Source organism: Leptodactylus fuscus, chromosome 2 (assembly GCF_031893055.1).
Source record: "Leptodactylus fuscus isolate aLepFus1 chromosome 2, aLepFus1.hap2, whole genome shotgun sequence".
NCBI lineage: Eukaryota > Metazoa > Chordata > Amphibia > Anura > Leptodactylidae > Leptodactylus > Leptodactylus fuscus.
In genome coordinates this window covers 157,441,574-157,457,449 of record NC_134266.1, presented here as the reverse complement: position 1 = coordinate 157,457,449, position 15,876 = coordinate 157,441,574, and the positions used below count along the sequence as shown (strand labels likewise).

The window sequence follows — 15,876 nt, the reverse complement described above, 5'->3', positions numbered from 1 at the left end:
CAACATAAGTTGATGGGAACTGGGCACTGTGTTTAACTGAAACCTAAAGATATTTTCTCTTCTTCAGCAGTGAAAAAAAAAATTGCAATTAGTAATACCTGTTCGATGTCAATTGGTGCAACACAGTTGTATTTCTGCAAAATTTTCATTCTTAGTCGTAAAGAAAATTAAGCACCAATGAATGAGCATCAGATAAAAAAAATATATAATATTTGTTCATACGAGGTCAATCTAAAATATGTAAATACAGAAAGCACACAGGCAGAAAGACCATGAAGAACAGCAAGCATGGAAACTCCCCACATACAAAAATACGCAGCTAGGATATATTGACAACAGTAAGTATACAGATACAAATACAGTAATAATATTTTTCACAATATAAATATAGGAAAAAGTACATGTACTAGTGAAACTTACATCAATTATGTAAAGCTGCCAGCACTTCTGGAGAGGGGAGAGAGGACACATCTTTCTAGAAGTGCTGGCAGCTTTGCATTTTAGATGCAAGTTTCACTAGTACGTGTCATGTTGCCTATATTTATTTCATGTACAGTATTATTACTGTATTGGAACTTGTATCTGTACACTCAGTGTTGTTTACCGGTATATATCCTACTTGCGCAACTTTGTATGAGGGGAGTTCCCCTGCTTTCTTTTCATATGGTCTTTCTACCTGTGTACTATCTGTATTTACATAGTTATTTATGTACAAATAAATTATATATTTTATAAATAATTCTCATTCCTTGGTGCTTGGTCTTTCTTGTGTACATATTGTTGACATTATTATTTGCACACATTGTGTTTAATGTTGAGGGGAAAAAAAAACTAAGATTTACAGATTTCAAAATAAGTTCACACCTTGTAGAGTCGACCTCAAAACTGACATGCTGCCACTCTGGAGCAGTAATGATTACTCTCAGCAGGGGTTCTAAAAGCTTCTGAAGGTAGGTAGCCCCATAAACCTAGAGATAGATCATGATAAATTCCATTAAAGTAGTACATGTCAAAAAATAAGATATGACAACATAACACCATACTCAAAAGACATGGAATAACATAACAGTGTGCTAAACCTAAAAAACTTGTATCTGTTTCATAGGTTACATACCCACCTTAAAACAAAAGGTCATAATTTTACTAGCCAAGCTATTTCCTCTGAAAAGCGTCTGCATGGAGTCTGCTAGTTCAACTTCCTTAGAAAACATGTTCCACAGAAGCTGATACAGGAGATGTCTGGAATCAAAGAGCGTCACAAGGACACGTGCAAGTTCATCCTGTGTAGGGCAAAGAATAAATCATCAACATAAGTTTTACAGAAACCAAGTTACAAAGCAGCTGTGAAGTTGTAACTAAAATCAAATGGCAAAAAAATAGAAATCATAAGGGGATATTAATATAAATCTCATTGTAGAATAGAAAAAAAGTAGCAACTGTAAAAGCATAGTATCAAGCAATTACAAAGCAATGCTACACTATAAACTGACAACTTTAAGAACATACAGTGCATGAATCTGTATGTCAAATTAAGTCAACCCACTGTACAAATGTCCCATAAGGGGATAGAGATGTCTCAGAGGTTGGGAATCCTCCTGTAGGACAAGCATGGAAAACACTCAAAGCAGTTCCTTTTTCTGGTGAATAAGGTGGTCCTTATATTATGCAGCCACAAGTGTAGTACAATATAATAGCTGTTTACATTTCAGCAACTACTGCTTGGCTTTGCCCTTCCCTCCATTGCCAAGGCTGCTAGGAGTGCGACTGACAATGTGATGGCCAGGTTAAGACACGTGGATCTGTTACTATCTTGCAAATATTTTCAATTAGGTTACATATGAATATTGGACTTTTTTTTTACAACACGAAGAGGAAAAAAAAAAATTCATTATATATATATATATATATATATCATATATATATATATATATATATATATATATATATCATATATATATATATATATATATATATATGCCAAATCTAACCACTTCATTGGTAAACCGTATTGTAAACTAAGCTGAACTCTTACAAAGATTCTATAGAGCTTTACTCATACACTGTATAAACGGCCTGTTTCTCACTGAGCATGCTTGATATAGACAATGAATCAACAGGTTTCAGATTTGCATATGAAAATATACTTTTCATAAAATCCCCAAAAAATACAAAAGCAAAAAGGTTAACTGACCCACTGTGAGCAGGGAACGACATTGGCTAGAGCCATAGCAATGGGTAACTCCCCTTGATCACCCATCATGGTGACCAATTCTACCAGCCTTTCAAAACGATCAGCCAAAACGGTTTCAGCCAATGTGTCAAATTCTGTCCCCTGCTGAAGGATTTTTGTAAGAACTTCCATAAAAGTAGCTCTTGTTTGTAGATCCTTATGATAGCCAAGACCTAGAAACGCAAATGTTGAAATGAGAAAATAAGCCCCACAAGAACCTACATACAAATAGGGGATCATAAACATGAACTTAGGTTGCACTTATGTTGTTTCTATTATTTCACTGGCATACTGAGAGATTCAGCAGGGAGATCCAGTGACTTTAGACAATGCTGAGTAGGAATAAAGTAAATGACAATTTAGAGACCTTTTGCACATTTTGCCAAGAGCATAGTGGACCAGTGCTAACAAAGTCCAAAAATGGTGAAATAGATCCGTCCACATTGATACATAAGTATAATGCTATTTACTACATTTGGTATATGTAAAAGCCCCCTAGAAATTTACACTTCAGCTACTGCAGTCACAAAAACTACAAATAGATTTCTGAAAACACATCCACATAAAAGTATCATTGTACACCCAGAATACAAATCCTTATAAAATTAACAGGAACTCACCTATTGAATGCATAAGGCCACTGTCTACATTGGCATTTAACAGATTTGACATAGCCAAGACAGTACAATGTCTTAAGGAAGCCAATCGCCGTGACATTCCTCTTTTCCTTCCCCCAGTCTGGGTGCCATCATCTTCTACCTCGCTACAGTCATTTAGTAAATTCATGAAAAGGGTGAAATATCTAACAAAAGAAATTGAAGGTTTTAGTCAGAGAAAGAGACCAACCTTAAAGGGGCTCTATCATTGGGAAAAGTCATTTTTTACTAATCACATCCTTGCATAGCCTTTAGAAATGCTATTCCACACTTACCTTTTGTATGTAAATTGCCTCAGTGGTTTTTGAATAAGTCAGTTTTTATTCATATGCTAATTAGCTTCCTGCCAGCACAGGAAGTTCCCAGCAGCCTCCTCTCTGCTATTACCTCCTATGTGTGTGCAAGCAGGAAGTCATCAGCAGCAGCAACAGCCTGTGCTGTATACATACATAAGAAACAATAGCACAGAGGGCGCACGATGCATCGTGCACCCAGTCTAATTGGCATATGAATAAAAACGGACTTATTCAAAAACTGCTGAGGCAATTTGCATACTAAAGGTAGGTGTGGAATAGCCTTTTTAAATGCTATGCAAGGATGTGATTAGTTAAAAATGACTTTTCCCAATGATAGAGCCCCTTTAAACCCTCTTCAAAATCCAGAAAGCTAGGGACATTTTAAAAAGATGAACACAAAATAAATAAAGATGACCAGTCGCCATCTAAAGGTGCCTCCGTGCTAGGGCACAATTTACATGACTGCTCAGCCGCAGTCAAAGTGCTTGGCTGAGCAGTCACATGACCTGTGAACATGTGGTCATAACTCATACTTTAAGCAGGAAAGACGTATTACAAATATAAATGGAAGCTCCTTGGAAATATCATAGAGAATTTGTTTTTCTACTTGCATCATCTTATGCTAGTAAAAGCAATACCCAAAATATTCCCCCCAAAAAACAAACCCAAAACTGTATTTGGCCAAACATTTCATAAATTAAAATGGTACTAAGCTAAATAAGCATCTGTCTAATAAATTAATGTGTTACGTTTACAGAGTTGACCACTACAGTTCATAGACAATAATTCAAAGAAACAACCTGTATGGGAAGATACAGAACGCATCTAGCAGACACAAGATGAAGTGTTCAATAATGTTGAAAACAAGTATGCCCAATCAACCCCTTCCCCTCCTCCCCCCACCCACCCAAATTCGCCATAAGAGGACAGTTGAGACATTTGGGGCTGGCTGACTGTCATCTATTTTGTACAGTCACCTGGAAGTTCTGATGTAATGAAAAAAATATTAGAACATATAAAAAGTATGCACTATTTCTCCTGCAAGGAAATCACCACAAATCAGCTATAAGTGTAATATATATCACCTACTTGAGAAACAGCTGTGATTTGGCTTCCATTAATTCTACACCATCTCCTTCTTCAGGTTGAAGAGGCAGTCCAGCAAGAAGAGAGACCACAGCTTCCATGCTTGCCTGATCCAAGTCCCTGTGTATCATAATACTAACATTATGGATCACATATTCGCTAGGACCTCAAATGTGTCACAAATGTTAAGGAAACGTTCAGTACCTGGTAAGACATTTTACATCTTCATCTGCTGCTTGATTAGATGTCCCCATTACCCAGTCAGTCAGGTATTCCACCATCTTATTTCTAAATACACAGAAATAGCAAATATTAGAAATCAGCATGTACAGAAAGGCATTGCAATTTACATAAAAGATCAATGGAGTGAATAGGCACACATAAATGTGTTTCCATTCTCATTTACTCTTTGCCCTATTCTTCAGATAAATGCAGGTCTTATAGGTGGGACCCACGTTTACCTGGCATTTATGGCATATCCTATGGATAAAGTCATAAATCCCAAGATCACTTTAAGATCAATAAAATACTGCAATTTCAAGTAACACAATACAAAACAAATATTAAATGAGATGTGCACTTGTTAGGGTTTATTCACAAATTACAGTCAAATTGTGGGTTTGCGAAAAAAGCCTTTACAATATGTTCACAACTGCGTCTGGAATCTGCCCGTTGCGAAATAATCTTGGGAAAAAAACGGATTCCTCAAAAAAACCAAAGACAAGTGGTTACACAACGCATACCGAGAAATGGTTACATGGTGCATACCAGGACCAATTTTTTTTTTTTTTTTTTTTTTAAGGATCACTACATAGATATCCTTCAAAAAGTGTCCATTTTTGGTGGGTTCTTTTCTCCCCCCTTTGTCTTCATTGTTTATTCTGAGCATGTTCAAAGAATGAATGAATAAATGAGCGAACAAACCCTTATTTTCTTGGATGAAGTTCAAGTCTGACTTTTGTCTTTATCCAAAAGAGCAGATACACAGCAGAAAAACTCCAAACACACATCTGCAAATGGTTTAAGAAATGCTGTTTTTTCAACAACCCGTTCTCTTGACTTTTTGACAGAAACTGAAAAGGTGCAGAGACACCAACTCAGATGTAAACCCAGTCTTAGAATGCAAATTAGTTCTCTTGCAGCGATGGGGGCGAGCCCCAGCGCTGAAAAAGCAATGGGGACGTCCCCAGTGCTGCTCGAAAACACGCTCCAGCGACGCCTCTATCTTCAGCTGGATCCTCCCCTTCGTCGTCTTCCTTTGTGTCACCTCTGACGCCTGTGCAGTTGGCTCCAGTCAACCAGCAGAGCCGAGTGCGGCGGCCATTTTTGGGAGGCCGCTCTTGTAGTTCAATACAGGAGCGGCCCGCACCCATCGCTGTGAGAGAACTAATTTGCATACCGGTAAAAAACAGTATTTCTAAGGAACGGCGCAGCGGAGACCACGTCTAAAGGTAAGAGATGAATAGCCTTTCTAAAGGCTATTCCGACGCGTGATCGCCAAAAAAATTCATTTCAATGGTAGAATCCCTTTAACACATTTCCTATTCAAATAATGTGGTTGTCTGTGTAAGACAGGACAGATCAGGTCCTCCAGAGCCAGACACACCAGGTCTTTGTAACCACTCTACACTCTAGCAAAAAGAGTAAAAGATCCTGATCTATTCATTAATAATTCTCTAATAGGGTATACACAAAAATGAGTTTTCTTCAAATACTGCATTTAAAAATTATTGCTTACACTTAAGCTCCACTAGCATTGATTTTACTGGAGTATTAACCATCCACATTGTAACAAAATACCGTCAGTAGTACGTAGTTAGAAGTAGCTATGTAGTAAAAATCATGTAGCTGTCAGCTCAGTAAATTCATATATCTAAAAAAAGGAATTTACTATAGCTCTTATGTTCGAAAATAATCATAGTGCACATACTTTTTTGTCTTAAAATGTCATTTTATTAGGTTTACATCATTAGAAATATAAATCTAGTCCTCACCGGAATTTCATTTCTTGACAAAAGGAAAGATCGTCCCTTCGCTCCATCATCACTTCCACCAGTTGACAAAGCTTTGTCTTGATCTGAATGGCATGTACCAAGTTTCCCAGCACACGAACATACCTAAAAATAATTTTTTCAGAATTAAGAGACAACATAGAACTGGCTGAGAGACAAGTTACCACACTGCCTCAGAACAAATACAGTGTTCTTTTATAGCTTCTAGAGACCATTACTAGCCTGTTCACTCACTGAAAAATGCAGATTTGTGGGGAAACATTTGTTGATCCTGTTTATAATAAGAGTTAATATATAATCCTGTATACACATGGAACACACATATCTATATATATATATCTATAGTCTCTCTGTCTATCTATCTATCTATCTATCCAGTATATAGGCAATATACAGATCCAGTTTCTCCAAATGGTATTCTTGATTTTGAAGGGTTTTTGGAGTAGGCTTGAAATATATAACCTACTCCAAGAACGGGAAGGAAGGAAAAGAAAAAGAAAAAAAAAAAAAAAAAAAAAAGGTCCTACTTAGCGCCTGCATAGCCAGGTTATGTCACATGACATGATTGAGAGTAGAAATAGCTCTCTCCTCTCCCCCCCTCCTTCCAAGACAGGGCAAAATTAGCTCATATGTTCTGCTCCAGAGTCTTGCATCTTGCCCCGCAATTCCACCTTCTGAGGACTCCTGAATCCCACTTCCCTTTGTGACCAGACATCAAGTGCCACCTCTGCTCACTCCCAGAAGCACAGCCACTAAACTACAGCACCTCCCCATTTGTATGATGGAGAGGGTTAAGGGGGAGGACATAGTGACAGTATGGTGCCACTGCCATACAAAGTGTTTAGAGAAAGAGTACCAGTACGTTTAAGATCTACTGAGACTACACCATCAATTATGAATGTAAGTTACACTAGGTTCACACTAGCGTTTGGGTTTCTGTTCCGTGGGTCTACTTGGGGACCCGAAAAACAAACCCCATCCACTTAAAACGTGATTACCCGTAATAACCCGTGGACCCCATAGACTGTAATTTCGCCTGAAAATGGCAGAGAGAAAAGTGTTGCTTGCAGGACTTCTCTCCACATATTATAAGCAGAATGGGAGATGCAGTCCCCGAACTGTCACCCAACATTAGTGTGACCACAGCCTTAGGATTACTAACCATAACCATTTTAAAAGATCTACCTGGAGTGAATCAGAAGAGGTTCCAATTCATTCCGTTGCCTGAAAAGTATGACCTACCCCAAAAATAAGCCCTAGCCCCTATTTATTTATATACACCCATACACCTTGCATGTTTTATAGTTTGTTTTTAACTCAACACTTAAGGAGGCAAACAATTATAAAATAGCATATTGCAAACAGTGGTGTGGGGAGGAATATGGGCTGCTTGACTGAGGGTGGCTACTCATCATTGGTAGCTGTAAACTGAAAGGACTGCTGGTGCGGCTGCATTGCATTAGCGGGGAAATAAAGATGTGTGTATTGGTATTTTGGGTATTTTATCACATTTGCATGTTTTGTGGATATATTTTTTTAAACAACCCCTTTAAGACCTACATTGTTGATACCCAACTCTGTCTTTTATCTTTTGCATTCTGAATTACCTGACAAGATTTAGCATCATGGTCTCAAGACTGGCTTGTCCCAGATGTTCGGAACTGCCTTCTGTGTGATTATCCAGCAGGTTCTTGAGAATGGTAATAGTCTGTTCAACAAACTGGGTATTGGTGTCATTAAGCAAGACCTACAATGCAAAAACCAGGAAAGCTCATTATATCAATGCTTCAACAAGAGAGACCCAAAGGGACATGCAAAAGTGTATGCACAAGCAGGATGCAGACAGATGGACTGTTGCTTTCTCTAAAAGGCTGCCAAACTAAAATTTGAGCATCACATGTGTAAAACACATTAGTGTCTTCTTGCTTACCTGCCCTTGGGAGTCAAAAAACTTGCTGATATTGTTCTTCATTTTGTTAAACAGCATTGGATACAATGCAGGGCTTAATTCTAACCCAACCAAGTCTTTGATGTTTGTTCGAATTTGCACGCCAACTTTCTCATTGTTGCACACCATCAAAGATAGAAGCCTATCAAGAAACTTGCTGACAGGGGTTTCAGCATTTCCTTCAGTAGACACCATTGAGATGACAGAGCCTTTGCGTTCATTGACTGGGCCCATAGGTGGACTGTACGTCACAAGTCCAACATTGCTGCGATGTTGCAGACAAACTCCACCAAGTGCAGAAAGAAACCCAGTCATGTTAATCCACTCCTGAAGAGAGTCTGTATCGGAAAGATCTATAGATCCTCCTCCGCTCACATGAGACATTCGCCTTTTCACAATGGTCTTATGAAGGCTTTCTGTTACCTGTAGGTAAATTATTAGAATGAATCATAAGCAATGATCATATAATGTGCATAAAGGAATATAAATAGAGAAGATCTATTTAAAGCATACCTAACATATAAACAAACATTGTGCCAATCAGCAATGTGCGTACAAAGGCATTAACACTACTGTATGTTCTATCTGAAGTTTGCTGACTACCTGCCATAAACTGCACACAGCAAGTAGAGGAGAAAATGCTTTATAACTCTCTCTCACAGTCAAAGAACCCCAGAATCATGCAGTACTTATGTAGAGACATGGGGGGAAAAAAGTACTTTGGTTGAGATGGAAATCTTCTGCACAGTATTCCATTGCATCTCTGCAGCTAACTCTCTCCTTTGGCCCACTTCTTTCCCTCACCTCTCCACAAACTTCTACAAACATGTTCTCATGACAGGTCATGTGATTTGCAATCCATATCAAGACGGACAAAGATTTTCAAAGTAAAAATGAGTTGGTGGAGGGGAAGGGACGCCAGGAAGCCTGATAAGAGCAAAAATAAACCACTCTTCTGGCCGAATATAAATACATAGTTTCTTCTAATCGCCAATAATATTCATTTAAGCAAATTCTATTAAAAGGTTAGTGACCATTTAACGCTAAGTTCACACTAGTGTCAGCTCTCGGTTGCTAGGGTCAGTCAAGGAACACAAACAATGGACAGGAGGACCACTAAGACAGCAGTAAGAGTAACTCCATTGACTATAATAGGGTAAACCAGGTGTCTGTTTTTAAACTGAAACCAGTGGAGTAAAAAGTCCTTCATGCAGGACACTGCAACGGTGTCTAAGGGCTTGTTCACATCTGCGCCCGGGATCTCCGCTTTCAAGATTCCGTTTCCTGCCTGGAACTGGGCAGGAGACAGAAACCTGCAGGCATTTTTCAAACCCATTCAAATGAATGGGTTTGAAAAGTGTCCAGCCATGAGCGCCGGTGAGCGTTTTGGGCTCTCCACGGCGAAACTAGGTTTTTTTTTAACCAGACACAAAGTCGGACATTCAGGACTTTGTGTCCGGTTTAAAAAAAACGCCGCGGAGAGCCCAAACTGCTCATCGGCGCTCATGGCCGGACTCGGTCTGACAGGTATCCGTCTTCTGCATGCAGAAGACGGAAATCTCAGAACAGAGACCAAACGCTGGTGTGAGCCCAGCGTCAAACAGATACTTTGGTGGAGATGTGAAAGTAGCCTATATGTCTGTAAAACAACGAAAAAGGTCTGCATTAAATACTTTGGCAATCCTTTGACTGCGCTGAAATATTCTTAGTACATTATATAATGTGCGGTTATAGGTGCCAAATTAACAGAGAACCATACAGCAGAACATCTGCTATTTACACCTGGATTGCACATTCTAGAGATGCGGTATACCCCAATTTTATATCAACAACTAGCTTTTACCCGCGACTTCGTCTGCGGTGATTTGAGAATTGGGCGGACACAGACGTGTGAAACTGTAAATGTGCTTTAAAAAGTTTGGTGGGCTAGCAAATGTGATGTGATGTGTTGTATTGTGTATGTCGTGATACAGACAATGTGATGTGTTGTATTGTGTATGTCGTGATACAGACAATGTGATGTGTTGTATTGTGTATGTCGTGATACAGACAATGTGATGTGTTGTATTGTGTATGTCGTGATACAGACAATGTGATGTGTTGTATTGTGTATGTCGTGATACAGACAATGTGATGTGTTGTATTGTGTATGTCGTGATACAGACAATGTGATGTGTTGTATTGTGTATGTCGTGATACAGACAATGTGATGTGTTGTATTGTGTATGTCGTGATACAGACAATGTGATGTGTTGTATTGTGTATGTCGTGATACAGACAGTGTGATGTGTTGTATTGTGTATGTCGTGATACAGACAATGTGATGTGTTGTATTGTGTCAGACAATGTGATGTGTTGTATTGTGTATGTCGTGATACAGACAATGTGATGTGTTGTATTGTGTATGTCGTGATACAGACAATGTGATGTGTTGTATTGTGTATGTCGTGATACAGACAGTGTGATGTGTTGTATTGTGTATGTCGTGATACAGACAATGTGATGTGTTGTATTGTGTATGTCGTGATACAGACAATGTGATGTGTTGTATTGTGTCAGACAATGTGATGTGTTGTATTGTGTCAGACAATGTGATGTGTTGTATTATGTCAGACAATGTGATGTGTTGTATTGTGTATGTCGTGATACAGACAATGTGATGTGTTGTATTGTGTATGTCGTGATACAGACAATGTGATGTGTTGTATTGTGTCAGACAATGTGATGTGTTGTATTGTGTATGTCATGATACAGACAATGTGATGTGTTGTATTGTGTCAGACAATGTGATGTGTTGTATTGTGTATGTCGTGATACAGACAATGTGATGTGTTGTATTGTGTCAGACAATGTGATGTGTTGTATTGTGTATGTCGTGATACAGACAATGTGATGTGTTGTATTGTGTATGTCGTGATACAGACAATGTGATGTGTTGTATTGTGTCAGACAATGTGATGTGTTGTATTGTGTCAGACAATGTGATGTGTTGTATTGTGTATGTCGTGATACAGACAATGTGATGTGTTGTATTGTGTCAGACAATGTGATGTGTTGTATTATGTCAGACAATGTGATGTGTTGTATTGTGTATGTCATGATACAATGTGATGTGTTGTATTGTGTCAGACAATGTGATGTGTTGTATTGTGTCAGACAATGTGATGTGTTGTATTGTGTATGTCGTGATACAGACAATGTGATGTGTTGTATTGTGTCAGACAATGTGATGTGTTGTATTATGTCAGACAATGTGATGTGTTGTATTGTGTATGTCATGATACAGACAATGTGATGTGTTGTATTGTGTCAGACAATGTGATGTGTTGTATTGTGTATGTCGTGATACAGACAATGTGATGTGTTGTATTGTGTATGTCGTGATACAGACAATGTGATGTGTTGTATTGTGTCAGACAATGTGATGTGTTGTATTGTGTATGTCATGATACAGACAATGTGATGTGTTGTATTGTGTCAGACAATGTGATGTGTTGTATTGTGTATGTCGTGATACAGACAATGTGATGTGTTGTATTGTGTCAGACAATGTGATGTGTTGTATTGTGTATGTCGTGATACAGACAATGTGATGTGTTGTATTGTGTCAGACAATGTGATGTGTTGTATTGTGTCAGACAATGTGATGTGTTGTATTGTGTATGTCGTGATACAGACAATGTGATGTGTTATATAGTGGAAAGCTATATGTAAAATGTGAGTGAGTAGAGTGATGTAAAATGTGAGTGAGTAGAGTGAGGGATACTCCTGAGGTGACAGTAAGGAGTGTGCAGGCAGGTTCAGGCAGGAAATGCCAGGCAGTGTGTGTGAGTGTGTATGTAGTGATACAGACAATGTGATGTGTTATGTGAGTGAGTAGAGTGAGGGCTACTCTTGAGGTGACAGTAAGGAGTGTGCAGGCAGGTTGAGGCAGGAAATGCCAGGCAGTGTGTGTGAGTCTATAGCTGGGGCTAGGAGTCCTGCTTTTGTGAGTCTCCTGCTAGGAAGCCATGTTGTTTAGTGGCACCAAAAGTAGCCTGTGACTCAATCCTAAGGGAAAACTATGTTTGTGGAAAATTGCACGCAAATCCGTCCAGGCGTTTTAGCGTGATTGAGGAACAAACATCCAAACTCACAAACATCCAAACACACAAACTTTCACACTTATAATATTAGTAGGATAACATTATTACACAAACCCTTTAACCGAAAGCCTTATTTTATAACAAAATTTAATGTCTCATTGGTAACTCAGCACAATATAAGTTCACCAATTAGATTATGAACACACACAATATTAACCCCAATTGAATAGTCAGAAGAAATGCCAAAATCTCCAGCCACTGTATATATGTACAAATTAAACACTAATCCAAAGCAATCTTAAAGCACTTTCAGTTTTAAATTAAAAGGAACTTCCAGGAACAAAAGTGTACAAAACATTTCGTTACCTGACCATCTTCCAGTTTAGTCTTTGGGAAGTTTAAGATTAACTTAGTAGCTTGCTCCCACTTTGCATGTGTATCTTCCCATGCCTGAAAAGTTATATACATTAGAATATTTAGAAATATTAAAGAATACCTATAAGTTACACATTTGAATTATATAAAAAAAAAAAAAAAAAAAAAAAAAAAAAAGGGGATAGGCATTTTTCACCAGTAACTCACCTCTGTGTTTCCAGCTGTTGGATGCTCTATTCTTCTAAGTAAGGCCATAACTCGCTTCTGCAGAGCTGCTCTGCCTAAAATACAACAAAAAATATCCATGGTATTGACAGTGCAGATGAAGTGCACCATGCCAAAGTTGGCTCTCCATTTGCTGTAAGACCAAATATGCTACACCACAATTAGCCGTTGGCCAAAAGCTATCCATCCAAAACCTCCTTACTGTTTTCCAGGCTAAAAATAATGAAGGCCTATCCTTAAAACAGGTTATCCATATCAGATCTTTGGGAATCAGATTTATGGGACCCCAACCAAACAGCTGTACTAGGAAGTTGATACAAGAATGGAACAAGCAACCGACACCTCTGCTCTCTCTGTAGTCGCCAAACCAGGTCATACTGCAGCTTAGCACCTATTCACTTGAATGAGAACTAAGCTGCAGTAATCTGGTTTGTCCACTACACAAACGATTCATCTGCTTCCATCTCCATTTTTTGTGTATCAGCTGCTGAAAATAGCTGATTGGTGAAGGTGTCTGACCACCAACGATCTGATATAGATGCATTACTCTTAAAATATTGATGACCTAGCCTAAGTCTAGAGAACCCCTTTAAGTATTCCCAGTCAGCTGGCTGTGCATATGTTCTCTCTGTTCCATAAGAACAAAGGACCAGGTATAATGAAATCCAACATACTTCACTATTCCTTCACCAGACATCTGGGGCAGATGAAGAATATGGACTCTCTCGGAAACATTTATCAGGCAGCCAGTCCCTCGCAAAACAATTGTTTCTGCCAACATTCATCTATTGTAGGGTCAGCTTAAACAACTGAAAACCTCATATAAACGGCCTACGAATCAAACTAGAAACTAGATCAATCAAAGAACACACAAACTATTTCCTTAATTACACAGAAAACATTGGAAATTTTAAGGAATAACTTTACAGTTCCCTAGTATTTCATTCTGAAAATTGTTGAGCAGAGATGGAAGGAGCAAATTGCTGAGGTAACCATATGACAGCAGAGTGGTCTGTATATGGCATACGGCTGTATCCTATTACAAAATGAAGCCAGGCATGAGACTCGCCTGGCTTCAGCAACTGTCTCACAGCCTGCTACGTCGCTGGTGGTAGGATGAAATGATAGGACATGTCCTCACTTTTGCTCCTAATAAGTGAATAGTAGTATTCTGTATTCTACACAGAAGTGCCCATGTAATGCACTCTTACCAGTTGACATCATGTTGCTGACAGATGCAAACTCCATGAAGGTGTTGTAATTTGGCAAGAAATTGTGGACAGATACTTCATCCACTCCACACCGAATCTCAGCTTCCTCACATAGGCTTCGGAAACATGACATTGCCACAAGAACTGCTTCAATGTCTGGGCTCCATAGAAACATGTAAAGAGAGACTTCCAATTTAGTCTGAGCTTGGCGACATATTGGGATTCCACTTCCAGCTGCAGCACTTTCCTACAGAAGAAAAAAAAAAAATCAGAAAGCCATCTCTCTATTGTCTAAGCTATATTCACATACAAGGTGTAAACTAAAAGCTACACAGTATAAAGATGCTTAAAGCAGCAACACAATTCTTAATACCTTGTATTTAAGAAGAAATTTATTTCTGCAAATCAAAATTTCTCGCAGCCATTTAAGGACTTCCGTGCTGTTGAGCATTTGGTGGCCTGTCAATTTCTTACAGATGTAGAAAATCATTTGAGAACTAAAAAAGAAAGGGGGAAAAAAAAATCAAAATACAAATTCAGTACAAGAAAAGGCTTACTATATTAAAATGTCTGTCCGTTCATGAAAGCCTATCAAGCATATCATGCCAGGTAGATTTTCAATGAGTTGCTATGTGTGTACATAAGGAATAAAACTATATTTAGCCATTACATGTACTGCATTTACGACCAGATTTCCCCTCTGCAGGACTCTAATTGCATCTCTCTTTAGCTACCATCCACCTCTCGCCTTCACTCTATATAGACTTCTATGGACAGAAGCTCGATCACTCAGTGAGCTACCAACCTCTTTTCACTGAAGAAAGATTTTTTTTGCCGTGGACCCACAGGGAGTGTTCCACTGCAGGAGGCGTTGAGGAGATGCCAGAGATTATAAAGGATATAAAGTTTCCTGTGATCACTTACACCGTTAATTTAGTTTTTACTTACAAAAAAAAAAAAAAAATATATATATATATATATATATATATATATATATATATATATATATATTAAGATTGTATAAATCGTAAAATCCTTTTCTCGTTGTATTCATTGGGAAACACAGCATCATGTGATGTAGACCTGGCCACTGGATGTAGTAGAAGGTGTCAGCTCCGCCAGTTTGTACAGCAGCAGTAGGAGAGATACACAAGTAATCAAAAGAGCACAAAACCACCACCACCAACATGCCCTGAACCTGAAAAGGAACCAAAATAGCTCGGGGCAGGAACAACAAGAAAACAAGTGTGGAATCTGTGTCCCTCCGTGAACACAACCAGAATTGTATTTTAAGGTGAGTACAAAAATTCAATTTTCTCGCTTATTTCATTGGGGGACACAGCACTTTGGGATGTCCTAAGACAGACCCAGAGGGTGGGAAGTACAAAGCCACGCAAGCAACCAAGAGCACAGCTGCAGTACCTTGCGACCCAAGCTGGCAATGGAAAGCCACAGAAAGGATCTGGTAAAACTTGGGGAAAGTGTGGACGCCCAGGTGACAGTCTTGCAGACCAGAAAGGCAGATGCCTCAAGCCGTACAGCCCAGGAGGCCCCCGACGCCCTCGTGGAAAGAGTGGTGACAAGGAGAGGCGGCGGCCTGTCCTTGAGCCAATAGGCCTCCCTCATAGCCGACCAAATCCACCAGGAAATGGAAGAATTGGAAGCAACCAAGCCCAAGGCAGAACAAACAAAGTGTCTGAACGACTGAAAGAGTCGAGTCACAGCGACGAATAGACCAGATTTCCCGGACCA

General features: G+C 39.0%; 1 protein-coding gene across 3 annotated transcripts in view; it reads right to left on the bottom strand.

Annotated features, from left to right (window-relative positions):
• Window positions 1-15,876, bottom strand: part of NF1 (neurofibromin 1) — a 151,261-nt gene that overhangs the window by 86,688 nt on the left and 48,697 nt on the right. For all 3 annotated transcript variants that reach the window (XM_075264846.1, XM_075264847.1, XM_075264848.1), the window contains exons 16-28: window positions 14,498-14,621; window positions 14,125-14,371; window positions 12,896-12,969; window positions 12,680-12,763; window positions 8,211-8,651; window positions 7,888-8,027; window positions 6,263-6,385; window positions 4,473-4,556; window positions 4,272-4,388; window positions 2,851-3,032; window positions 2,192-2,403; window positions 1,119-1,280; window positions 865-968 (exon numbers count right to left, since the gene is read on the bottom strand). In XM_075264846.1, the coding sequence (XP_075120947.1) occupies window positions 865-968; window positions 1,119-1,280; window positions 2,192-2,403; window positions 2,851-3,032; window positions 4,272-4,388; window positions 4,473-4,556; window positions 6,263-6,385; window positions 7,888-8,027; window positions 8,211-8,651; window positions 12,680-12,763; window positions 12,896-12,969; window positions 14,125-14,371; window positions 14,498-14,621 (2,094 nt within the window). The remainder of the gene's footprint in view (window positions 1-864; window positions 969-1,118; window positions 1,281-2,191; window positions 2,404-2,850; window positions 3,033-4,271; window positions 4,389-4,472; window positions 4,557-6,262; window positions 6,386-7,887; window positions 8,028-8,210; window positions 8,652-12,679; window positions 12,764-12,895; window positions 12,970-14,124; window positions 14,372-14,497; window positions 14,622-15,876) is intronic.